Source organism: Thunnus thynnus, chromosome 13 (assembly GCF_963924715.1).
Source record: "Thunnus thynnus chromosome 13, fThuThy2.1, whole genome shotgun sequence".
Classification (NCBI taxonomy): domain Eukaryota; kingdom Metazoa; phylum Chordata; class Actinopteri; order Scombriformes; family Scombridae; genus Thunnus; species Thunnus thynnus.
The window spans coordinates 22,775,908-22,799,939 of record NC_089529.1 but is presented as its reverse complement, the minus strand read 5'-3'; the positions used below and the strand labels follow the sequence as shown (position 1 = coordinate 22,799,939).

At 40.3% G+C, this 24,032-nt stretch overlaps 10 protein-coding genes, 1 long non-coding RNA gene and 1 other non-coding gene across 12 annotated transcripts in view; 5 read left to right on the top strand and 7 right to left on the bottom strand.

Moving 5' to 3' along the window:
* Positions 1 to 420: 420 nt before the first annotated feature.
* LOC137195955 (histone H2A-like) lies at positions 421 to 868 on the bottom strand. Its single transcript, XM_067608685.1, has one exon. It carries the CDS (start codon positions 852 to 854, stop codon positions 471 to 473), a length of 384 nt encoding a protein of 127 aa, XP_067464786.1. The 5' UTR covers positions 855 to 868; the 3' UTR covers positions 421 to 470.
* A 1,486-nt stretch (positions 869 to 2,354) lies between these two features.
* LOC137195963 (histone H4) lies at positions 2,355 to 2,756 on the bottom strand. Its single transcript, XM_067608694.1, has one exon. The coding sequence runs from the start codon at positions 2,717 to 2,719 to the stop codon at positions 2,408 to 2,410; it is 312 nt and encodes a 103-aa protein (XP_067464795.1). The 5' UTR covers positions 2,720 to 2,756; the 3' UTR covers positions 2,355 to 2,407.
* A 1,781-nt stretch (positions 2,757 to 4,537) lies between these two features.
* LOC137195962 (histone H2B 3-like) lies at positions 4,538 to 4,979 on the top strand. The gene has a single exon (XM_067608693.1). It carries the CDS (start codon positions 4,557 to 4,559, stop codon positions 4,923 to 4,925), a length of 369 nt encoding a protein of 122 aa, XP_067464794.1. The 5' UTR covers positions 4,538 to 4,556; the 3' UTR covers positions 4,926 to 4,979.
* A 1,341-nt stretch (positions 4,980 to 6,320) lies between these two features.
* Positions 6,321 to 6,874, bottom strand: LOC137195954 (histone H3). Its single transcript, XM_067608684.1, has one exon. It carries the CDS (start codon positions 6,776 to 6,778, stop codon positions 6,368 to 6,370), a length of 411 nt encoding a protein of 136 aa, XP_067464785.1. The 5' UTR covers positions 6,779 to 6,874; the 3' UTR covers positions 6,321 to 6,367.
* Positions 6,875 to 6,998: 124 nt separating this feature from the next.
* Positions 6,999 to 7,765, top strand: LOC137195958 (histone H2A-like). Its single transcript, XM_067608688.1, has one exon. The coding sequence runs from the start codon at positions 7,112 to 7,114 to the stop codon at positions 7,493 to 7,495; it is 384 nt and encodes a 127-aa protein (XP_067464789.1). The 5' UTR covers positions 6,999 to 7,111; the 3' UTR covers positions 7,496 to 7,765.
* Positions 7,766 to 8,573: 808 nt separating this feature from the next.
* On the bottom strand, positions 8,574 to 9,648 carry LOC137195948 (histone H1-like). Its single transcript, XM_067608677.1, has one exon. It carries the CDS (start codon positions 9,324 to 9,326, stop codon positions 8,622 to 8,624), a length of 705 nt encoding a protein of 234 aa, XP_067464778.1. The 5' UTR covers positions 9,327 to 9,648; the 3' UTR covers positions 8,574 to 8,621.
* Positions 9,649 to 10,160: 512 nt separating this feature from the next.
* On the bottom strand, positions 10,161 to 13,419 carry LOC137195947 (histone H1-like). Its single transcript, XM_067608676.1, has 2 exons — positions 12,782 to 13,419; positions 10,161 to 11,499 (listed from the first exon to the last, which is right to left on the bottom strand). The coding sequence occupies exons 1-2, from the start codon at positions 13,393 to 13,395 to the stop codon at positions 11,322 to 11,324; spliced, it is 792 nt and encodes a 263-aa protein (XP_067464777.1). The 5' UTR covers positions 13,396 to 13,419; the 3' UTR covers positions 10,161 to 11,321.
* A 2,062-nt stretch (positions 13,420 to 15,481) lies between these two features.
* Positions 15,482 to 15,553, top strand: trnad-guc (transfer RNA aspartic acid (anticodon GUC)). Its single transcript has one exon. It is a non-coding gene; the product is annotated as a tRNA-Asp (tRNA).
* A 571-nt stretch (positions 15,554 to 16,124) lies between these two features.
* On the bottom strand, positions 16,125 to 16,611 carry LOC137195961 (histone H2B 3-like). The gene has a single exon (XM_067608692.1). It carries the CDS (start codon positions 16,569 to 16,571, stop codon positions 16,203 to 16,205), a length of 369 nt encoding a protein of 122 aa, XP_067464793.1. The 5' UTR covers positions 16,572 to 16,611; the 3' UTR covers positions 16,125 to 16,202.
* A 2,317-nt stretch (positions 16,612 to 18,928) lies between these two features.
* LOC137195964 (uncharacterized) overlaps positions 18,929 to 24,032 on the top strand; it is an 87,305-nt gene continuing 82,201 nt past the window's right edge. The window contains exon 1 of the long non-coding RNA XR_010931187.1: positions 18,929 to 19,439. This is a non-coding gene — a long non-coding RNA (uncharacterized lncRNA). The remainder of the gene's footprint in view (positions 19,440 to 24,032) is intronic.
* Positions 20,387 to 20,874, top strand: LOC137195953 (histone H3). The gene has a single exon (XM_067608683.1). The coding sequence runs from the start codon at positions 20,416 to 20,418 to the stop codon at positions 20,824 to 20,826; it is 411 nt and encodes a 136-aa protein (XP_067464784.1). The 5' UTR covers positions 20,387 to 20,415; the 3' UTR covers positions 20,827 to 20,874.
* On the bottom strand, positions 21,606 to 22,056 carry LOC137195956 (histone H2A-like). Its single transcript, XM_067608686.1, has one exon. It carries the CDS (start codon positions 22,018 to 22,020, stop codon positions 21,637 to 21,639), a length of 384 nt encoding a protein of 127 aa, XP_067464787.1. The 5' UTR covers positions 22,021 to 22,056; the 3' UTR covers positions 21,606 to 21,636.

Here is a 24,032-nt window from a genome sequence, read left to right as displayed (position 1 = left end):
TCTTAAAAGAGCCGTTGTGTTGTTTAATTATATTTAATAACTAGTATAATTAGTTTCAAATGGTGTCTAAATGTCATGTAGGGTAATGTATATACCAGCCATTCTTGTATTATAAGTATGATTTCTACACTGAATGACTAGATTATCTTTTAAATGTTTATTTCTTGGTCTGTTGGCAACACAAACAACAACCATCATTATGTTATTAATATATAGACCAACCACTGTTTTATCATAAATATTAACTTAAATGTTGATTGCTGGTATTGTACATAACACAAGCATCAATTACAGTCCAAATATAATCAGTATATTTAACTGAGTGTAACACTGACTTAATATTCTGTATAGATAAACATGATTTGTGTCTTAATGACAGTGTACCAGAGACATGAGGATGTTTGTTCTTTATCAGGAGTGTGTGGCTCTTAAAAGAGCCGTTGTGTTGTTTAGAGGAGCCGGTTCCGTATTTACTTCTTGGCGGGCTTCTCGGTCTTCTTGGGCAGCAGGACAGCCTGGATGTTGGGCAGCACGCCGCCCTGAGCGATGGTCACTCCGCCCAGCAGCTTGTTGAGCTCCTCGTCGTTGCGGACAGCCAGCTGCAGGTGACGGGGGATGATCCTGGTCTTCTTGTTGTCGCGGGCAGCGTTTCCAGCCAGCTCCAGGATCTCAGCGGTCAGGTACTCCAGCACAGCCGCCAGGTAGACGGGGGCTCCGGCACCGACACGCTCCGCATAGTTGCCCTTCCTCAGCAGCCTGTGAACACGGCCGACTGGGAACTGGAGCCCGGCCCTGGAGGAGCGGGTCTTTGCCTTTGCTCTGACCTTACCGGCACCCTTACCACGTCCAGACATTTTTTTTCTTTATCTTCGAGAGAATAGAGAATAAATTCGCGTACGACGAGAACCGGCTTTATAAAGCAGCCAGCGCTCGCTCATTGGTCAGAGTGAACGTTAATACGATCGCCCAATCAGACCCAACCTTGTCTCGCGTCTACAAGGCTTCCGTTTTTGTAGGGGATTTCAAAATAAAGCGCAAAATTTCATTGTACTACTTTCAAGCTGCTTTTAAATAAGGTTAAATAACGTGTATATTTAGAAGAGATACAGTATATCACACGTAGCCTAAAGATAGTATACCAATATACATCATGTGATTAAAAATACATTTTTTTAAATTGTCTCTCTTTAATCATAGTAATTCAATTAGTATAATATATTAGTATACTTAATTTATCTAAATAATGTCAGAAATGAGAACTTTGGTTCTATTATCATATAGTCTTCATCGTCTAACAGCTGTCGATGCCCCAGTGGACCACCAGAGTTCACAAGCACCATAAGCAGTGTAGAAGTAGAATTATCTACTTATCTACTGTGTGTGGAGCAGATGACTGTATAAAGTCTTTTCCCTCTGGAATAATAATATTTTTCAATATTATTTGCCAATATTATTTTTAACTGTTTTCTGTAAAGCTATAGCCATTTTTGTGTCCATAAGTTTCATGTTGCACCCTGTCGCACTAATGTATTTCTGTACTAAAGTACTGTACTGTTCCTTTAAGTAACATACTTAAGGAAAATTTTATAATCATTTAAGAGTTTGAAGAAGACAAATTCAAATGCTGATGACTTTTGATTTTCTTTTAGAACATTTTTTGGTAAGTTTTTCTTTCAAAACCTTCTCCGTCAAGCATAATATATCCACCCTGTCACTCAAAAAACAGCATTTTTTAATGAAATTGTAAAAATATGTAAAACACTTTTAAAACTTTTTGTTTGAATTTGGCTGCATGCTAAGTGTGGTGTTAGCTTTGACCACAGACAATTTTGGCCATATTACCTCTATCTTCTATCCATCTATTTCTGTCTAATCTTTCCACCCCATCACAGGCTTCAGTGTAAAAAAAAAAGTGCCTGAGCTTGAAAAATATGCTTTATTGCAGGTCCATAACTTTAAAACCATACCCGAATAAGTGGCAGAAGTGAAGCTGCAGGTCTGATGGTGCCAACCGAAGCTTCCTAGACCACAAGCCTCACTTGTTTCTACAGCTTCACCAAAGCATTTTAATACCAGACACATTAATTTGCAGTTTTAATTTCACGTTTTTGTCATTACTTCCTGGCAGGAAGTTAATAGATTGATGGAGTTTTATGAAGTTTATTTTGTTTAGCTTTAACGTTTAATAATCTGCCTTTTAAAAAGGAGTTAAATTATCTGCAGCTGTCCTGTATAAAACAAACATTTTATATATATTTATGGCACAATTTATAGAGACAGCTCTTGACTTTTCATACAGAGTTGCAAGTTATTCACCACATTAAATAATATTAGGACAGCTCTTAGAGGAGGTGGGCGGCTCTTAAAAGAGCCTTTGTGTTCTGGTCTCAGTAAGTCAGGATCAGGTTTAACCTCCGAAGCCGTACAGGGTGCGGCCCTGCCTCTTCAGTGCGTAAACCACGTCCATGGCGGTCACGGTCTTCCTCTTGGCGTGCTCGGTGTAGGTGACGGCATCACGGATCACGTTCTCCAGGAACACCTTCAGCACACCGCGGGTCTCCTCGTAGATCAGACCGGAGATACGCTTGACTCCACCGCGGCGAGCCAGACGACGGATGGCGGGTTTGGTGATTCCCTGGATGTTATCACGGAGAACTTTACGGTGACGCTTGGCGCCTCCTTTACCGAGTCCTTTGCCTCCCTTTCCTCTTCCACTCATTTTCACTGATCTTGTCTCAAAAAAAGTGAATGACACGGCTAGTGTGAATTTCTCAACTTAAAGCGTGTCTGCGGACGTGAAAGAGGACAGGTGGCGCGACCTTTGCTGGGAGGCGCCAAACTCAGCAGCTCCGCCCACACAGTTTTCCCCAAAGCAGGCTGATCTCTTCCTTTTTGACCCTCACCTTTAGTTTTATGTTGTTCTTGTTTTTCACGAACAAAAGCTGAATGTGACACTCATATCTCATATCATTGTCTCATATTATATAATACAGCTTAAATGATTGTAGACAACCATAAAAGTGGGTTATTTTCTTAAAGCAGAGCTGTTCATCTGAGCTCATATGTGTTCCAGTTGCTTTACTAATTGTAATGTAGGTTTACTGTAATGTGTTGTGTCTCTGGATCGACTATTCATTGGGTGGAACAGAGCAGCAGCACATTCAATAGATCAATCATCAGCCAGACAGAGATGTGAATGAGCTGTGAATGTGTGTATCTAATGACCAATCATTGATCATCGTTGTTTTTATTCTGAATGATTTAACTTTACTAAGTTTGAGTTTCTTTTGTCAAAATAGACAGAGCCACCCACCTTCTCCAAGAGCTGCCCTTTTACAACTTACTAAGAACTGTAATGTACTTTTCATCAACATATACGTAGCTTTTGTATATAATGACTCAAACATTTCCTGCAACTTGTGTTCATGCTCCAACTCATGAAGATGATTCGGTTTATAAGCAATTAAGGGCTTAATAAATTATTTTCTAGTGCACATGATTAAAAACTATTAATGAGCTTAACTTTTAAGTGACCAGGTTGTGAAAACACCCTCCTATCTCAAAATGATTGTGAGATCATTAGTGAGAATACAAAGAAGTTCTACACGTTTTTTTTTTTTTTTTTTTTTTTTTTAACTTTTTGATAGTCTTTGCTTCTTCTTTCACAAGCAGAGAACCACAGGTTGAGTCAATGAATTGTATTTCACAATATTGTTAGTGAATAACCTGATATACATGTTTTCACATGATGAACACAATAGTAGCATAAAAGGAAAATATTGAAGAGTACCTCAAAATGGTGTTAAATTACCAGTGCATTTACTTTAATTTAGAGAATGGGGCTAGAAGAGACACACACACACATATATATCTATATATATCTATATATCTATATATATATAGATATATATATATATGGCACAGTTTAATTATTAAATAATTTACTAATGCTTTGTGCATAATTTAAAAGTTGTAATTAAATGTAATTAATTAATAGCTGTAAGTAATTTCTGGGTTGGCCAGGTTGTGAAAAATTCCTCTTTTCTATATCATAATAACATTTGCTTTATCTAATAATTTAGGAAGGCACTTTCAATGTTCTGTTCAACCACTTACCTTCTGGAAAGAGCTGCAGGTCAACCAGATGAAAATCTTTCTCTTTCTACTGGCAGAATGTGTTTATATTATTTATTTGTTATTTGAATATTTGTTGATATTCTGATTGTGAATTCATTATTTAATAATCTGGAATGTGGCTAAAGTGTCTTTTAAACACTTGATAATATATATTAGGCTAAATGTTTCAGGGAAAATTGAAATTATGTTACTCGTATCAGTGGACGCTCCTCAGATGAGGTAGCTCTGTAAGAAAAAAGGGGTCAGATTGTTCTTCAAAGGTTGGGAAGGTGTTTTGTGTTGCGCATGCTCAGTCTAGCTAACAGGAAGTCAACCAATCCTCTGAGAGCAACGGTGCAGTTAAATTTACATCAGATGGATATATACAAGCCGTTTGGAGCCGTAGCTGTTATTCGTTTGAGGAAATCTAACGACCAACCATGCCTGATCCAGTCAAAGCCCCGAAGAAAGGCTCCAAGAAGGCCGTGTCTAAAGCCACCAAGACCGGCAAGAAGAAGAGAAAGACCCGCAAGGAGAGCTATGCCATCTACGTGTACAAAGTGCTGAAGCAGGTCCACCCCGACACCGGCATCTCCTCCAAGGCCATGGGTATCATGAACTCCTTTGTGGGGGACATCTTTGAGCGTATCGCCGGTGAGGCTTCCCGCCTGGCCCACTACAACAAGCGCTCCACCATCACCTCCAGGGAGATCCAGACCGCCGTCCGCCTGCTGCTGCCCGGTGAGCTGGCCAAACACGCCGTGTCTGAGGGCACCAAGGCCGTCACCAAGTACACCAGCTCCAAGTAAACCCGCTGTCTGTATCATCAACTCAAAGGTCCTTTTCAGGACCACCCACAACTTCACCTGAGAGCTTTAGTCCTTTAATGCACAATTACATATTTCTGCCAGTTCACTTTAATTTGCCACATATTTAGCTGTTAAATGTTTTGTACTGCATCAATGAACTCTACAAATAAGTCATGTTATGTTTTTTACATCATCCGGTCCAAGTAAAGCCACTACTGTCCTTCTCACCCTACTAACATGGATGTCACCCTCCATATACAGCTGGTTGTATTTATCAGGTGATTTCTAGGATTATTGTGTAAAACGCATAACTTTGAACCCTTTTTGATGGTTAATGAGTTGAAGTAAAGGTCACTGTCATGTTTATATAGTATATTTTGTCAGTTATTTAGAGAGAACAACTGCAAAGTACAACATTTAAAGCCAACTTGGACAAGATAACGACAGTCAGCTCCCACACAACTTGCAGTTATTTATTACGGTGAAATACGTGACTTTAATAAGGAGTTACTTTTGGGGCAGACTATTAATCCATCAGGAACCATCACTTCCTGGGAGATCCGCCAGAAATCATGCTTATAATATAAGAATGGCTAGTCTATACATGTACTATACATACACCTGCATGAAATTTAGACACTAGTTAATAAGATCAGGCAAGTATCCAGATTTGTTTTATTTAAAAATATGTACGTTAACTGTTTTTTACTGTATACGATTTGTTTATATTTTGTATTATTTGTTATCAGCGGTTAGTATTTCTTTGTTTTTGTTTTCTCAGTAACAAACATGCTTGTTTTAATGGTTGACAGTTGTGTTACCAACAGAATCAGAAATAAATATTTAATAGAATATGATCTAGTCATTAGGTGTAGAAATCATGCTTATAATATAAGAATGGCTAGTCTATACATTAGCCTGCATGAAATTTAGACACCATTTTGAAACTAATTGTACTAGTTAATAATTATAACAAATAATTATTAACCTGAAGATTTGCTGACAAGCCCCAAAAAGCCCAAAACTGCCCTCCTTTCTATTCTCATTCATATCATTGTGTCATTTTACACTTTTTACCAGTCATAATAAACATGTTGAGAGGAAATCTTTTTGATTTTCCAAATCATATATTTTACCAGGATATCTGATTAAACATTAACTAAGATTTAATGGAAGGGGAACAGCAGTAGTAATAATAAATCTATCATAATGTTATAATACATTTATAATTCAATGTCACCCTGAGTGATTTTCTGTATTTGATGCTGCTCAATTTAGACCATGTTAACAACTGCAGTCACCTTTTTGTTTTTACATATGATATATCTATCATAAAACATGATTTTATATACAAATATAAAATAAGCTAATAGGACATGTTGCTCTGTCAGTGAGTTAGTGGCTCTTAAAAGAGCCGTTGTGTTTATGGAGCAGAGGACAGTTTAAGCTCTCTCTCCACGGATGCGGCGGGCCAGCTGGATGTCTTTGGGCATGATGGTGACCCTCTTGGCGTGGATGGCGCACAGGTTGGTGTCCTCGAACAGGCCGACCAGATAAGCCTCGCTGGCCTCCTGCAGAGCCATGACAGCGGAGCTCTGGAAGCGCAGGTCGGTCTTGAAGTCCTGAGCGATCTCCCTCACCAGGCGCTGGAAGGGCAGCTTGCGGATCAGCAGCTCGGTGGATTTCTGGTAGCGACGGATCTCTCTCAGAGCCACGGTACCGGGCCTGTAACGGTGAGGCTTCTTGACGCCACCGGTGGCCGGGGCGCTCTTACGGGCAGCCTTGGTGGCCAGCTGCTTCCTGGGGGCTTTGCCTCCGGTGGATTTACGGGCGGTCTGCTTGGTTCTTGCCATCGCTTCTTCTTTCTCTGATCAGGAGAAAATAATAGTGAGCAGAAGAGTCACGCTGCTCTTAAAGTGTCGGAGTGGCTGCGTAACTGTGACGCTGCTTCAGACCTCCGGGTCCTGATTGGTGAGCGGCTCCTCCTGGAGCTCAGCACCGCCTAGAAGAGCCTGAACCTCCGCTGCTTATTGGACAAAAGTCCTTTGAAAAAAGTCCGCCAAAATGAGCGCGGGCCGCCCTCTGCTGCTCTTTTCTGGTGGGTGGAGACATCAGGACATATAAAGGAGAGTTTTCACCGGTTGGATCACATTTTCTTTGAGATCAAACTCGAGAAGAAGCTAAAAATGAGTGGTAGAGGAAAAACCGGAGGCAAAGCCCGCGCTAAGGCAAAGACCCGCTCCTCCAGGGCCGGGCTCCAGTTCCCAGTCGGCCGTGTTCACAGGCTGCTGAGGAAGGGTAACTATGCGGAGCGTGTCGGTGCCGGAGCCCCCGTTTACCTGGCGGCTGTGCTGGAGTACCTGACTGCTGAGATCCTGGAGCTGGCTGGAAACGCTGCCCGCGACAACAAGAAGACCAGGATCATCCCCCGTCACCTGCAGCTGGCTGTCCGCAACGACGAGGAGCTCAACAAGCTGCTGGGCGGAGTGACCATCGCTCAGGGCGGCGTGCTGCCCAACATCCAGGCTGTGCTGCTGCCCAAGAAGACCGAGAAGCCCGCCAAGAAGTAAATCAGGACTTGGCTGACTGCTGGAAACCAACCAAAGGCTCTTTTAAGAGCCACACACTCCTGATAAAAATCAAATATCCTCATATGATACTGTAATTAAAATATAACTTAGTACTGTTCATGATGTACACAAAATATTGATTAATGTTAATATATAGAAATATAAGCTGCATTCAAAACAAAATGACTTGATATATTAGGTAATGTTAAACTTAAATAACAAACACTGATTACTGGTTAGTCTATATACCAGCCTATGTGAAACTTAACCTGGAGATTTGCTGACCAGCTCCAAAAAAGCCTCGTTAAGAGACACTCAGCTCTGAAACAGTGATTCTGATAAAAACTGGTAAAATGATTCAGAAAGGAGGGTAGTTGTACAGTCATAAAATTAAATATAGTTGTATCAAGAGGAAATCATTTTGATCTGTCTCCATTTCAGTTGTTATGGTGTTATCTTCATCCGACATATTAATCATACTTTAACAATACATTTATTTTCACAACAATATATTTACAGTTCAATGTCAGCCTATTTATTATTTTCTGTTTCTGATGCTGCTCAGTGAAGAACATGTTGACACTTTAGACTGGATTTTAAAAAACTGACATTTATAAGAAAAAATGAAGAGTAAACTATTTTTCACTGAATGAAATTGAGAGTATGAGATTAAATTAACAGAATGACTGAGTTGATAAAATCTTAATAACTGCAGTCACTCACCATTTTAACCCATAATAACTTAAATCAATTTCATCAATTAATGTAGTTGCTTTTGTGTCCTTGACACGTGGTTGGGATGAACTTTTCTTATTTACCTTACTTGTATTCTTCTTCTCCAGTGTTTGGGAGTACAGGTTTAAATTAGGTTGTGATTTATGTTGCTTTGTATAATGTGTCAGTAATAATAATATAAAAACAAAGTATATCTAAATAGACTGTGAGTTGATCACTAACTGCAGCCACCATTTTTACACATAAAATACACAAAACTAAGTTTTTCCAACTAATATAGCCAATGAGAAAACACTACATGGTTTAAACATCAGGATGCTTCTCTTTAGAGAAGTTGTGTGGCTCTTAAAAGAGCCTTTGATCAGGTTCACATGTTCAGACTGATGACAGCTCACTTCTTCTTGGGTGCTGCCTTCTTGGCTTTGGGCTTGGCCACCTTCTTTGCAGGTGCTTTCTTGGCTGCAGGAGCCTTTTTCACCACTTTCTTGGGGCTCTTGGCGGCCTTCTTGGGGCTCTTGGCTGCTTTCTTGGCCGCTGCGGGCTTCTTGACCTTCTTGGGGGATTTCTTTGCGGCTGCTGTCTTCTTGGCTGCCGCTGTCTTGGGCTTCTTAGCCGCTGCGGGTTTCTTGGGGCTCTTGGCGGGCTTCTTCGCTTTAGGAGCAGCTTTCTTTGCGGGCTTCTTGGCCTTGGTCTCAACCTTCTTGCTCATCTTGAAGGATCCAGAGGCGCCGGTCCCCTTAGTCTGGACCAGAGTCCCCTTGGCCACCAGGCTCTTAATGGCGGTCTTGACGCGGGCCTTGTTCTTCTCCACATCGTAGCCTCCGGCAGCCAGAGCCTTCTTTAAGGCGGCTGCAGACACACCGCTCCGCTCCTTGGATGCGGCCACAGTCTTCACGATCAGCTCGCTGACGCTGGGGCCAGTCTTCTTCGGCTTGGAGACCTTCTTCTTGGCCACTTTCGCCGGGGCGGCGGCTGCGGGAGCTGGAGCAACTTCGGCCATTATTTCCTCTGAGTTCAGATCCGACACGAAACAATCTGAGAGTCTGAGTTGACTGTTGGAGAGTCTGAGGCAGCAGGCTGTACTTAAACACACCATGAGAACCGTGGAGACTCAGTCCTGCTGCTGCCTTACTCTGTGCGGCGTCAATGTCTGACACTTGTGTTTTCTCTTAGTGATAAAAGACTGAAAAATCAGTGTGTGACAAGTGTTGAAGGCTGACAGTGAAGGCAGCAGATAGCGGACATGTGTCTCTTCATATTGAAGTCATGTAGAGCTCTGATGTTCTCTGCTTTTTCTTTGAGGAGCGAACAAACCTCACCTGATCACCGCCGTGGACAGCGCTGCTCAGCGGCTTTTTGCTCTCATTTCTCTCCTAAAATGCTGTAAAATACATCAGAGCTCCACCAAAAACAGTTTTTCAGCTGGTTTACATGTTTGTTCACAGACTCAAAGTAAAAACACCCTTCTGTTGATCATCAGTTTGTAATAAAATGAAGCGATTCTGGTCGCAGCAAACACACTGACGAGGCTCATGATGCCGTTTAGCCAGACTTCCTGTCAGAGCTGCTCTGTGGCTGCGAACATTTCTTCTCTTATTCCGAGGACTATTTTTAATAGAAATAATCTGCAACACTGTTCTCTGAAGTCAGTGCTATTTGTGTGTATCATACTTTCTATTAATGTTACACTAATAGAGTTTTAGCGGCACGTAACACTGAACTGTTTCACCTCACAATGTTGTAGCGTTTGCTATCACATTTCAGACAGTAGCAGCTTAAGTAATGATTGTTTGCTGGCAAGATACTTACTCACAATACACACTAATGCACAAAGATCAGTTTGTTAGGTCGGTTATATAGTGTCTGATTTAACTCCTCATTACGTTCACGGCGCTGCCGCACAGCACAGAGAGGCAGATGAAGACAGATATGTTTTTAATGTAAGTTTTTAATAGAATAACGGAAAACGTTATAAAGAGTTTCAATGGCCTTATTTAGGTGATAATTAATTATCCCAAGAACAACAAAGTGTTCGGATGTATTAAAACATTTTATGCAGTTAAGAGCATTACTGGCCTGCAGGCACCAGATAAATAAAAACTATTAGTACAAATAGTACAAATAGACTGGGGTGGTCTACCCAGTAAAATTATTTATAATCAATCAATCAATCAATTTTTATTTACATAGCGCCAAATCATAACAAAAGTCATCTCAGGGCACTTTTCACATAGACAGTACTCTTTAATTTACAGAGATCGGTTGGGTCAAGGCAGATGGCCATCCAATAAAATAAGTTATTTTAAATATGGTGAATTTATAAATTATAAAAAACAAATACTAATGAGAGCACAGAGGTGATAAAAAATCTAAAATTTAAGAATCTGTCAGAGAGCATTAGAGATGTCCGGTGGCTGATATCTGTGGGCAGACTTCCTGTTAGAGCTGTTGTGTCTTGGAGTTGTTATGTTACAAAAAAAAATGTCCAATGATCTTTTGCAATGATGATGAGACACAGCAGCATCTCTTAATGGACTGTTGTAGAGCTCAGGAAGTCTGGGACAAACTGAAAGCTGTTGGTGTAAACTTTAATTTATGTTACAATTCTGTTATGTATTGTATTGATGATGATAAACTGCCATCTAAACATACTGAACTGATACAATTAATTATTTGTGTTGTATGTTCAAAATTGTGGAAAACCAGATGTGCCATGATAATACAACAGACTGTGATTGACAGTGACACTGTTGTTAAACAGATACTTACTGACCTCCAGAGGAGGAGAACTATGGACAAATCTCAGCACCTTCCTGGAACATACTGAGTTTATGATCAGACAGCACTTTATATAAGATTGCTGGATTTTTTGCACTTTATTAATGTTTTTGCACTTTGGCACTGGTTGCACTTTATTGTTAATGTAAATTATTGTTCTTCTTGTTAATTATAATCATGTGAAATTCAATAAAGATCTTTTAAAAAAAGTAAATATGATTATGAATTGTAGAATTAATCTGACTTATAATAATGTATAACTGCAAACTGAGAACCACCACACCTGTGCTGGGTTACGCACTAAAGTCTTGTGTTAAACCGTCAGGGCTGTGAAGCTTACAGGCCGACTGGCTCGTGTTTGGTGATCTGCTGACAGAATCTGGAAAGTGACTCTGGTGCAGTGGAGGACAGGGCAGCGCTGCTCTCTCGTAGAGTCTTTGGTGACGTGGAGTAGTCCTCCCTCAGAGACTCCATCAGGGCTGATGCATATGCTGGAGGAGATAAAAATATTTAGATCACATTCAGTGATATAATATAATATATATATTATATATTATACTATATATAATATAGTGAAGTTATTGGAACTGATTTGCTGTTTTTTTGCCAAAATTGCACTAAACTATTATGATGCACAGTGAATGGTGAGACAAGGAGCTGTATGACATGCAGGTGTTACCAATGAAGGTGCAGTGTGCATGTTATCTTTATTAATAAAGTTAAATACCATATTTTTGTTAAATCTACCATAGAGCTAATAGTTGTTATACATCTCAATTTCTCTTTATGCTGTGCATAGTAGTGATGAAAGAGTTTCTTATAATTGTTATATAATTTGATTTGTACTGGTTGAACTACTCTTTGCTAATAAATTAAATTAGTGGTAATTTCATCAATAACGTGCATAGGAGTATTATTATTTGCTGTTGTTTCACATGCTAAAAAGGAAAAAAAAATGCCCTTAAAAGGACTTTTGTTTTGTTGTAATGATGAAGTTAACCCTTTGTTGTGTGATTAGTCTACTTTGTAAACGATGTTTTTACGACTATAAATAAACATATTATTACTATTCTAATATGCAGGATAATCCTGCACAAATCACAATATTTTCTGCTTGACATTACAGCAATGGGAACGACATATGTACAGTCAATCAGTGTTAAAGATTATGGTCTAAACCAAAGTTAATATTTGTCTTATCGTAGTTATTGTCTGTTACTCATTCTTGTTGTTTGTATTTTGTCTTTTCTATCTTTCTATATTTTTCACCAAAGAAAAAAAAGAAAATTTATAGATTTAATATAACAATGTATCACCAACACAAAATATAAAAAAAGTGAGGAGGTTAAATGTAGTATCAAAAGTAAAAAGGTTTGGGCTGTAATTGAAAGTCACTTGTGGATGACGTGCGGTTACTCGCTTTTGTGTCCTTGACACGTGGTTGGGATGAACTTTTCTTATTAACCTTACTTGTATTTTTCTCCAGTGTTTGGGAGTACAGGTTTAAATTGGGTTGTGATTTATGTTGCTTTGTATAATGTGTCAATAATAATAATATAAAAACAAAGTATATCTAAATAGACTGTGAGTTGATCACTAACTGCAGCCACCATTTTTACACATAAAATACACAAAACTAAGTTTTTCAACTAATATAGCCAATGAGAAAACACTATATGGTTTAAACATCAGGATGCTGCTCTTTAGAGAAATTGTGTGGCTCTTAAAAGAGCCTTTGATCAGGTTCACATGTTCAGACTGATGACAGCTCACTTCTTCTTGGGTGCTGCCTTCTTGGCTTTGGGTTTGGCGACCTTCTTTGCGGGAGCTTTCTTAGCTGCAGGAGCCTTTTTAGCCACTTTCTTGGGGCTCTTGGCGGCCTTCTTGGGGCTCTTGGCTGCTTTCTTGGCCGCTGCGGGCTTCTTGACCTTCTTGGGGGATTTCTTAGCGGCTGCTGTCTTCTTAGCTGCCGCTGTCTTGGGCTTCTTGGCCGCTGCGGGTTTCTTGGCTGCGGGCTTCTTGGCTTTGACGGCGGCTTTCTTCTTCACCACTTTCTTGACCGGCTTGGCAGGTTTGGTCTCCTTGGCGAGCTTGAAGGAGCCGGAGGCCCCTGTCCCTTTCGTCTGAGTCAGAGTACCTTTAGTCACCAGCTTCGTGACCGCAGTATTGATGCGTTTGTTGGCTTTCACGACATCGACGCCTTTGGTCGCCAGAATCTTCTTGAGCGCCGCCACCGACAGCCCTTTACGCTCCTTGGACTCCGCCACAGCGCCGATGATCAGCTTGTTGAGGCTGGGTCCGTCCTTCTTGGGCCGGGGAGCGCTCTTCTTCTTCGGGGCTTTAGGGGCAGCTTTTGCCGGGGCCGTTGCTGGAGCTTCTTCTGCCATCTTTGCGTGTGTAGTCTGCTGTTTGTCTCGCGGACTGTTTGTTCGAGTAAGGGGCACGAGGCGGGACTTATAAAGCACATGAGAACCGTGGAGAAGCAACACTCAGAGCCGCTCTGCCTGCCGCCTCAAATCAGATGAAACTTGTGTTTTCTCCTCCACATTTTGGAGGTAAAACACACAGAAAACCAACGTTTTAAAACACTTTTGTTATCGCAGTAGTGAGGAAACGTTCCTCCCTTCAGACTGAGCTCATTTTTGGCGTCCAGGACTCATTTCTTTCTTTCTGGGAGGCTTCAAACCTCGCTGATACACCGTCACTTTGTGCGGCGCGCAGCGAGTTTTCTTCACAAATCGTCTTCAAAAACGTCTTAAAGTGATTTGTATGAAATGTAACAGCGGTATTCCAGTAAGCAAAGACGTCTGAGGACACAATAAAGCTGAAACCAGTGCAGTGACGTGATTTATTAGTTTTTAATCAGACACGTTTTCGGTGGAGGTAAACACACGGTTACTGTCGATGACTCAGGGCGGTTACACAGACTGTCACTGATGGATCCGCTGGAAAAGACTTCCTGTCTCCCCTAAATGTTAGATTGAACATGAGCGGGACTGAAAACACACTTTTATAGTAATCATCAGATTAAAGATTGCAATATAATAACGTTTTTGTCTTCTGTGGTACAGGACGTTGTGATATCAGCTTCAGTTTGTGTAGAAACACTACAGCAGCCTGTTGCTGCCAACGTGTCATTTTACAATAAACCTTTCTTGTTGTCGCAATATATAATGTTATCTTGTTAAGTAAAAAGAATATGAGAATAAATAAAGCCTGTCTTGAGAGGAGGTTTCACAGTCAATGAAAGATCAATTAAAAGTTTTGAAATCACCAAAACATGCATACAAGTATTCAATTGCCAAATTCTGTCAAGTCTCAGATTAATCAATGATGTTATATATCATATTTTTACATTTAATGTTTACTTGTATAAAGATAAGTATATAGCATGAACTAACACCACAGACCACTAGATGAGCCTTTAAAATACTTAAAAAGTCTCCACTAAATGTTAGATTGAACATGAACGGGACTGAAAACACAATTTAACAGTTAATAACCCTCTTTTTAAAGATTACAATAATTGTTCTGATGTACAGGGACATAACTTGATATCACTGTGTCTGCAACATGATGTGATCAGTTCCTCCCTGGAGTAAATCTGATTAATAACATTTTTATTCGATATTTAAATGTGACTTAAAACATGTTCTTATTAATTCAGGCCTTTTAGCTGCACTGAGGACACAGAGGTCATGTCCTGTGATTGTATTGCATTTGTATTTTCTTTCTCTGGGAACCTGAAGTGTTTTAAGATTATATCTTGTAATTTAAGTTACACATAATCAATTTCTTAAAAGGCAGGTGTCATTTTTTTCAGACTCTGTGTCATTAAATTATACTTTTTTTAATTAAACTTGGGAAATGGCTTCTTGATCCATGAGCGTGGATCACATCCATGATTGTGGATTTCCGCAGGTCTAAGCCCCCTCTGGAGCCAGTGAAAATCTGTGGGGTGGACATTTTAGTGGTGCACACCTACAAATATCTAGGGGTCCTTGTGGATGACAAGCTGGACTGGTCCTCTAACACCGACGCCCTCTACAGGAAGGGGCAGAGCCACCTGTTCTTCCAGCGGAAACTGAGGTCAATTGATGTGTGTGTGGAAATGATGACCATGTTCTACCACATGGTGGTGGCGTTACAGACAAGACCACCAAGCAATTAGACAAGCTGGTCAAAAAAGCAGGCTCAGTGCTGGGCAGGAGATTGGACCCGCTAAGATCTGTGGCACACTGAACAAACCGAACGCTATAATGGACAATAGCAGACACCCTCTCCACAGCCTCCTGGAGCGACAGAGGAGTAGCTGCAGAATGGAGCTATCTATCTATCTATTAACAAAACTACGATCAGAATCTAATCTAAATAGAGTAAATATCTAGAATAATCAAACAATACTAATAATAAACTATTAAATAACACCTACAGATAGTTGAAATACTGCGGAATTGCCCTTTAAATCACCATTCCTCGTTAGTATAGTGGACAGTATCTCCGCCTGTCACGCGGAAGACCGGGGTTCGATTCCCCGACGGGGAGGATCAATTCTTTATCGATTTACCTGAACCCAGACCCGGATATTAATAAACTGACTAACACACATGTTTATAACCCAAAATCACATGTTCCTCACGAATTCATATTCTGCACAAGACGTAATTCCTTACAATAAAGTCATGTATTTCACTGTAATAAATAACTGCAAGTTGTGTGGGAGCTGACTGTTGTTATCTTGTCTAAGTTGGCTTTAAATGTTGTACTTTGCAGTTGTTCTCTCTAAATAACTGACAAAATATACTATATAAACATATGTGACCTTTACTTCAACGCATATTAATCAAAAAGGGGTCATAATTATGTGTTTTACACAATAATCCTAGAAATCACCTGATAAATACAGCCAGTTGTATATGGAGGGTGACAGGTAGGGTGAGGACAGTAGTGGCTTTACTTGGACCGGATGATGTAATTTTGATAATGTCCTAAACGTCCTTGTTTTCCTATATAAACATAACGACTTATTTGTAGAGTTCATTGATGAATTACAAAACATTTAACAGCTAATAATGTGGCAAATTCAAGTGAACTAGCAGAAAAATATAATTGTGCATTAAAGGATTAAAGCTCTCAATTGAAGTTGTGGGTGGTCCTGAAAAGGACCTTTGAGTTGATGGTACAGACAGCGGCTTTACTTGGAGCTGGTGTACTTGGTGACGGCCTTGGTGCCCTCAGACACAGCGTGTTTGGCCAGCTCACCGGGCAGCAGCAGACGGACGGCGGTCTGGATCTCCCTGGAGGTGATGGTGGAGCGCTTGTTGTAGTGGGCCAGGCGGGAAGCCTCACCGGCGATACGCTCAAAGATGTCCCCCACAAAGGAGTTCATGATACCCATGGCCTTGGAGGAGATGCCGGTGTCGGGGTGGACCTGCTTCAGCACCTTGTACACGTAGATGGCATAGCTCTCCTTGCGGGTCTTTCTCTTCTTCTTGCCGGTCTTGGTGGCCTTGGACACGGCCTTCTTGGAGCCTTTCTTCGGCGCTTTCACTGGATCAGGCATGGTCACTGATGCAGGATATTTCCGCAGGATGACCTCATACTGGCCAGAGCTACTTTTATAGACACTGCATGTAAATCTTACTGTGCTGTTGCTCACACAGGATTGGCTGGCTTGTCTGTCATACTGAGCATGCGCCAAAGTAATGGTCTGACCAGATTTTGTTTTTGATTTTGTGATATTTGTAATTGAGAAAAGTATTGATCACTTGTAATAGGTTCTGTGTAGAAACAGACTGAAGGATAAATCTTAAACAATACTCACATGTCCACATTAAACAGCTCTGTGTCACTGCAAAGATCCCTTCCTGACAGGATTATAATGTGCCAGACGGACAAAGCAGCACAGAAACACAGAGTTCTGTGCAAAATTAAACTTCCCAAAGTTCAACAGTCTGAGTGACACATTCATAATAAATAACACCTATTTGTTTTCAAAGCAAAGTTACAAAAAACAAACAGCCAATAACAATAATATAACAGAAATGATTTGGTACAACAGAGAGTAGAAGTTATAAGTGACATGAATGTAAAGACCAATTCATGCAAAAATATAAGTTTATAAAAATGAGTTTTAAGTAAATATTTAAAGGAAGTTGCTGAATTTTAGCAGGAAGACTGTTACGAAGTGTTCAAGTTTCACATTAAATAAATGTTTCATGAGGAATGTGACTCTATCATATTTCTCTGGTTCCATATCTGTTCCATATCTGAACATTGCAGATTACTTGCGTTCTTCTTGTGTTACTTCTGGTTAAATAAATAAATATATAATTAAATACGTCAAATGTATCCACATTAACCTAAAGACTGAACTAAAGAGAGTAAACATTTCATCTGATTTTGATGACAAATTAAAACCATAAAGCTGTATTAACTGATCAACAGACACACACAGACAACAGACAGCAAGCTATAAACACAACATCTAAATAGTATCATCTTTAAGTTTGTGTATTTGCTCCTGCACTGACTGTAGGTGAATGTTTTGTCCAGCAGGTGTTGCAGCTATATGAAACATGTTGATGGATCATGTAGTTTCTATTGTTTCAGTGTGTTTCAGTCATAGTTTATCAGCCTGAATCAGATCAAATAAGAGCATGCACATGTTTACAATTTGTTTTTACATCCAGCAAATTAATTTTTTATTTGTCCAATCTTGATATCTGAATGTTTTTTTTTATTTCAATAAAAAAGAAACTAATTGAATTTTAACATTCACCTGTTCAGTTCTATTTGTGGCATTATTTTATTTATTGTACTTGTAAGGGACCATGTACAGTATTAAACATAAATCTTACCATGTGATGCAGATTTCATCTGCAGTCCCTCACACACAGGATTTACACAATGAACATGAACAATTAAAGATAATTATTTGAATTCTGTGTGGAAGCAACATGAAATGCTGGTGTTGTGAGAAAATTTGTTTTGAGAATCAAGTCAGGTCAATTTTATTCATTTAGCACCAAATCACAAAAGAAGTTATCTCAGGACACTTTTCACATAGAGCAGGGGTCCGTTTCACAAAGCAGGTTCAACAAACTCTGAGTCTAATCCTGAACTCTGAGTTAATCTACTCTGAGATAAGAAACTCTGAGTTTCCGGTTCCAGAACAGCTGATTTGAGTCAGTTTAATCAACTCGGAGTAGTTTCACCTGGAGTTAAGCGCGTGCACCACAACTATAAAAAGCCAGCATCAATTAAGCCCCGATTCAACGAGTCACCATGGCAACGGGGAAGAGGAGGGCTGCGTTTTTCGCCCCACTAGGGCTAGAAATCTTAATTCACTCATACGGCGAGTTTGAGCATGTTTTCAGAAAGAAGTGCAACACAAAAAGTAAAACCTCAATAATAATCTCATGGGGGAACCTCATTTTGATCATGTTTTACATTGTAAAGTAAATATTAAGTGGCTGTTTGACTGAGCAGCTGTTTTATCCCCAACATAATGCTGGTTTCACACACATAAATGTCTTCTCATCTACATCATGTTCTGTTAAATAATTAAGCCTATTTAAACTAACACAGACTTCTACTCAGCCAACAGAAAGAAGGCAGATGCCCGTAAAACGGGTGGTGGTCCAGCACCGCCACCTCTAACGGAGGCAGAGGAGCTGGCCCTAAGCCAGAATTTAGGAAGGCCAGTGGCTGGCTCCGACATTGTACAAAAAACTTCCGTTTGCAAAGAAACGCAGCGCAACACACAAAATCTGCTGGGATGTAAGAGCATGACTAAGATTGGTAATGTTGCAAATGTAAGGACGGATTAGGTTGTGTATGTAGATGATGGACTGTGACGTGAAAGGGTACTGCTCAAAGAGATAATTGTCTGGAAATGCTAGAACATCTATGCCGCGGTCTGATAACCATCTCTCAACGAATATTTAATTCTCTGCGCAGTAATGCTGCACCTTCATCCACGGGATCGTTATCAAAAGGACATGCCATGTTAGTGAAAAAGTCGCCACTTACTGTGCCTAATGGACTTCTAATATACTGACTCTGATTTTTTTAATGATTTTTTTAAATGACAGACGGCAGAACTAGGCTACGCCAAAACTCGCCTGCTGACTGAATGTATAAGGAAATCAAATGGAGTGTGTGGCTCTGAAAGAGGGCGGAGACTGAGAGAAACTCGAGGTTCATTGAGAAAAACCTGGTCCTGACCAGGTTAGGTTCATAGAGTCTGTTACTACGGTAACTGACCGAGAGCTTAAGTTACCCCTCTCTCTGAAACAGGCTAGAGTTATCCCTCTTTCTCTGGTTTGAGTTACCTCCCTTTTTGAAACGGAAAACTCAGAGTTTCCCTCATTTCAGGGTTAACAAACTCTGAGTTTTCACTAAACCCGCTTTGTGAAACGGACCCCAGGTCTAGGGGGATCTCTAAATTGGGCACTGAGAATGTTAAATGAGGAACTATCATAGAGAAATAATAAATAAAAGTATATGTCATTCATTGATGGAAGTGTTAAGATCAGATACAGATGGACAGTTGGGGTTATTCATAAATATCAAGTATTGGAGGTGATGTGAACACTGTGTTTTGAAAGATGAGTCTGAATAATGAAATGAAAGATCACAGAATTTGATGCCTTAACTGAGGAATGGATATCATCATTCACTCATCATCGAGTTACTATTTGCTAGACAATATTGAGGAGGGATTATTGTAATACTATATTTTCTGTATTTCTGCACATTGATATTTATCTTACAATTGTTATATTAACTGAGAGTAATGATACTTTGAAGAAGGGTTAATGATGATGTTGTAAATACTATTTATAGTATTTATGGGTCACATGATGAATCCATAAATTGTCTATAAGGGAAGCGGAAGTGGCCTCAGACACCCTGATGAAGGCGAGACAGCAGAAAATGTTTGGTGAATAAATTTTGCACATTTTCAAGTTGATTATGATTTATAAAAGGGAAAAATTCTTGCATTTATGTTTGTGCACAGACTTTTACAGACATACACTTTTGGTATGAATCCAATGGTTTTGTAAATGGTTTTGTAAATGAGGCCCTGGACTTAAGTGAAAGAAATGAGGAGAGGATGTGAACATATAATTGTATATAAGCAGATATGACTGAACTCTTGTCATAGATATTAACGTGTTTCCTTTGTTTTCTTCTTTCTTCCGGAGCCGTTAGTCAGCTGATGTGGGGGCGGGGTTTAATTTGAATTTCTTGTCCAACAGTAGATGAGCTGCAGCGCGCGCTCCTCCCGGCCTGGACCAATGAGCGGCGCCGCGACTCCGGCAGCTCCTTTATAAAGACGCAGTTCGCAGACAGTCGATATTCACTGTGTTTCTGTTGAAACAGAAGAATAACTGCGAAAAATGGCAAGAACCAAGCAGACCGCCCGTAAATCCACCGGAGGCAAAGCCCCCAGGAAGCAGCTGGCCACCAAGGCTGCCCGTAAGAGCGCCCCGGCCACCGGCGGCGTCAAGAAGCCTCACCGTTACAGGCCCGGTACCGTGGCTCTGAGAGAGATCCGTCGCTACCAGAAATCCACCGAGCTGCTGATCCGCAAGCTGCCCTTCCAGCGCCTGGTGAGGGAGATCGCTCAGGACTTCAAGACCGACCTGCGCTTCCAGAGCTCCGCTGTCATGGCTCTGCAGGAGGCCAGCGAGGCTTACCTGGTCGGCCTGTTCGAGGACACCAACCTGTGCGCCATCCACGCCAAGAGGGTCACCATCATGCCCAAAGACATCCAGCTGGCCCGCCGCATCCGCGGAGAGAGAGCTTAAACTGTCCTCTGCTCCACGAACACAACGGCTCTTTTAAGAGCCACTAACTCTCTGATAGAGCAATACGTCTTATTAGTTTATTTTGTGCCACAATATACCAGGTTTTATTACAGTTAATATATTTAAACACGTTATACATATGTAATGTTCTTCTGAGGTAAATTGTCGAAATAGAGAGCGATAGTGCAATTAAACGAGCTATTCCGCAGCGGTCACATTTAGCACAAACAGTCGACAGACTTCAGACACAGACGCTATTAGTTTAATTTTCCTCTGCATTACTCTTCATTCATTCCATCCAACTAATGCAGCGGTTAATATACAAAGAACAAAATGACACTATATTGGTTCTGTGGTGTTGGCATTCCGAATCTACTGCTTGCAGTGCGCCAGAGGAGCATCAATTGATGCGTGTCAAATATCACTTAATGCCTTTCATCGTAGAGCTATGAGGCGGCTATATATATATAAAATGCTCTACTAGTCCTGTCTTGGTATCAACCGGCTGATTATATTCATAGTTGTGCTTGTTTTCTCTCAACATCCGTTCCTTGGAGTGAAAATCTGTAACTCAGTCACTCTGCTGAGAAAGCCCCTGCTCAAGTTTGTCTTTGAAACTATAATGTAATCTACAATATAAATTATGGAAATTATGTGAATGTCTGCAGAAGTTTGAATGAGTGTTCCTATGTGTGCAGACTAACTGTTTACTATGAATCAGCAAATATTAACAGAACACGTTCTTTAGATGTCGGTTGTGGCTCTTAAAAGAGCCTTTGGTTGGTTTCCAGCAGTCAGCCAAGTCCTGATTTACTTCTTGGCGGGCTTCTCGGTCTTCTTGGGCAGCAGGACAGCCTGGATGTTGGGCAGCACGCCGCCCTGAGCGATGGTCACTCCGCCCAGCAGCTTGTTGAGCTCCTCGTCGTTGCGGACAGCCAGCTGCAGGTGACGGGGGATGATCCTGGTCTTCTTGTTGTCGCGGGCAGCGTTTCCAGCCAGCTCCAGGATCTCAGCGGTCAGGTACTCCAGCACAGCCGCCAGGTAGACGGGGGCTCCGGCACCGACACGCTCCGCATAGTTGCCCTTCCTCAGCAGCCTGTGAACACGACCGACTGGGAACTGAAGCCCGGCCCTGGAGGAGCGGGTCTTTGCCTTTGCTCTGACCTTACCGGCACCCTTACCACGTCCAGACATTCTTCTTCTTTATCTTCGAGAGAATAGATAATAAGTTCGCATACGGCGAGAACCGGCTATATAGAGCAGCCAGCGCTCGCTCATTGGTCAGAGTGAACGTTAATATAATCGCCCAATCAGAGAAAAGCTCTTGTCACTAGTCTACAAGGCTTCCGCTTTGTAGGGGATTTCATAATAAAGTGCAACATTTCATTGTAGTACTTTCAAACTGCTTTTAAGTAAGAGTAAATAATCTGTATATTTAGAAGACATCCAGTATATCACACGTAACCTAACATAATATACTAATATACATCATGTGATTAAAAATATATATACTATATACATATATGTATATTATATACACAAAAAACATATTCATCAAAAATAGTATTACTTTAATCATAGTAATTCAATTAGTATATCGTACTTAGATTACCTAAAAAAAATGTCAGAAATGAGAACTTTGGTTCTATTATTATACAGGCTTCACCAGGACCAGAGTCCACAAGTACTAACACGTACCAGTTCACAAGCACCATAAGCACACAGTGCACAATGAAGATAAAAAATACTACTCATGGCCTGATAAACCTGTACAAAAAGAAACTTCAGAATTAAAATGTCGCTGCAATTCGAAATGTTGATGGACAAATAGTTGAAGATGAGCAAGAACAAACATGCGCTATCAAGGGAAGGGTGATGTGGGATTTAGCCACACCGAGAGACATAATCGGTAATAATTCTGGGGATGAATTTTTCATTATAGGCCTAGATGAAAAGAAAGCCTTTGATTTTATATCTCAAGAATATCTGTGGGAGGTGTTAAAAGCATATGGTTTTAAGCAGGTTTTTTTAATGTAATTAAACTGATGTATGCACAATCTGTAGTTCAGGTCAATGTTAATGGAGTTTTAACAGAAAAATTTGAAATTAGCAGAGGTGTCAAACAAGGTTGACCTTTATCAGCTGCCCTCTATGTTTTAGCTATAAATCCACTTTTGAAGAGAATTAAGGACAACAACAGGTTGAGTGGAACCAGATCCAGTCGTGGGGAGCGGGTGGTTGTTTTAGCATACGTTGATGATAATACTGTTATAATTAAGAACCAAAATGAACTTGACATAGTAAATGAACACCCTCAGCTATATGAAGAAGTATCTGGTGCAAAACTATACCATAACAAAACAGAAGGTCTGGTTTGGAAGGGAAGACACACAACCTGTGATTAATGTCCTTCATAGAAATGACATGAAGATTTTAGATGTACAAATAAGTAATAAAAACTATAAATAAATAAAAAATAAAATGGCAGTCAATTTTATAAGGGACACCACTAAGGAAGTCACAAAGAGACAGTAACTGTACAAAAGTAAAAAAAAAAAAAAAAAAAAAAAATGGAGGCCTTGGAGCTGTAGACCTGGGTTTAAAATGAATGATAGCTTATTGTAAAAACACTGCATCAGGCATCAAAAGAAAGGCGATGTGAATCGGTGAAGCCCTGAGCTAGACCAAAAAAAAAGGGACGAGAAGCTCTATTCCATATTATAAACTTATGTACAGTGACTTTATGACTAAGGTTGTACACCTATATATCGTCTAGGTCGAAATGTCTTGTAAAAAAATATACATTTAACTGTGTGATAACATGTATGGTGGCATTTTCCCCTGCACAAATTTAGATGACTCTGACTCACAGGTATGAATGAAAAATATTTCTAGTAAAAGCTTATCAGAAAGTAAATGAGACACCATGTGGCTCATATCAGTTGGGAGACGAGCAATCCGAGCAGTTGTCAAGTGGAGCTGTTATGTTAAAACTAAAAAGTGCCCTATTGACAGTTGTAATGGGAATAAAACTATTGAACATTTACTTTTATAATGCCAGAGATCTAAAGATGTGTGGGGAAATATGGCAGGTGTTGGTTTTAATGTCAATGTAAACTATAATGCAGTGATGTATGGTGTCTTCCTAGAAAAAATGCCAAGTTCACATCATGAAATTTATTTGACTATATTTTATACAGTCTATG

Coding starts and splice junctions, on each gene's coding strand:
- LOC137195955 (XM_067608685.1), bottom strand. CDS start 854: ATGTCTGGACGTGGTAAGGGTGCCGGTAAGGTCAGAGCAAAGGCAAAG.
- LOC137195963 (XM_067608694.1), bottom strand. CDS start 2,719: ATGAGTGGAAGAGGAAAGGGAGGCAAAGGACTCGGTAAAGGAGGCGCC.
- LOC137195962 (XM_067608693.1), top strand. CDS start 4,557: ATGCCTGATCCAGTCAAAGCCCCGAAGAAAGGCTCCAAGAAGGCCGTG.
- LOC137195954 (XM_067608684.1), bottom strand. CDS start 6,778: ATGGCAAGAACCAAGCAGACCGCCCGTAAATCCACCGGAGGCAAAGCC.
- LOC137195958 (XM_067608688.1), top strand. CDS start 7,112: ATGAGTGGTAGAGGAAAAACCGGAGGCAAAGCCCGCGCTAAGGCAAAG.
- LOC137195948 (XM_067608677.1), bottom strand. CDS start 9,326: ATGGTGTGTTTAAGTACAGCCTGCTGCCTCAGACTCTCCAACAGTCAA.
- LOC137195947 (XM_067608676.1), bottom strand. CDS start 13,395: ATGGCAGAAGAAGCTCCAGCAACGGCCCCGGCAAAAGCTGCCCCTAAA. Junction 11,500..12,781: donor AAGGCAGCACCCAAGAAGAA/GTGAGCTGTCAT, acceptor TATCTCCTCCAG/CATATGCATCAGCCCTGATG.
- LOC137195961 (XM_067608692.1), bottom strand. CDS start 16,571: ATGCCTGATCCAGTGAAAGCGCCGAAGAAAGGCTCCAAGAAGGCCGTG.
- LOC137195953 (XM_067608683.1), top strand. CDS start 20,416: ATGGCAAGAACCAAGCAGACCGCCCGTAAATCCACCGGAGGCAAAGCC.
- LOC137195956 (XM_067608686.1), bottom strand. CDS start 22,020: ATGTCTGGACGTGGTAAGGGTGCCGGTAAGGTCAGAGCAAAGGCAAAG.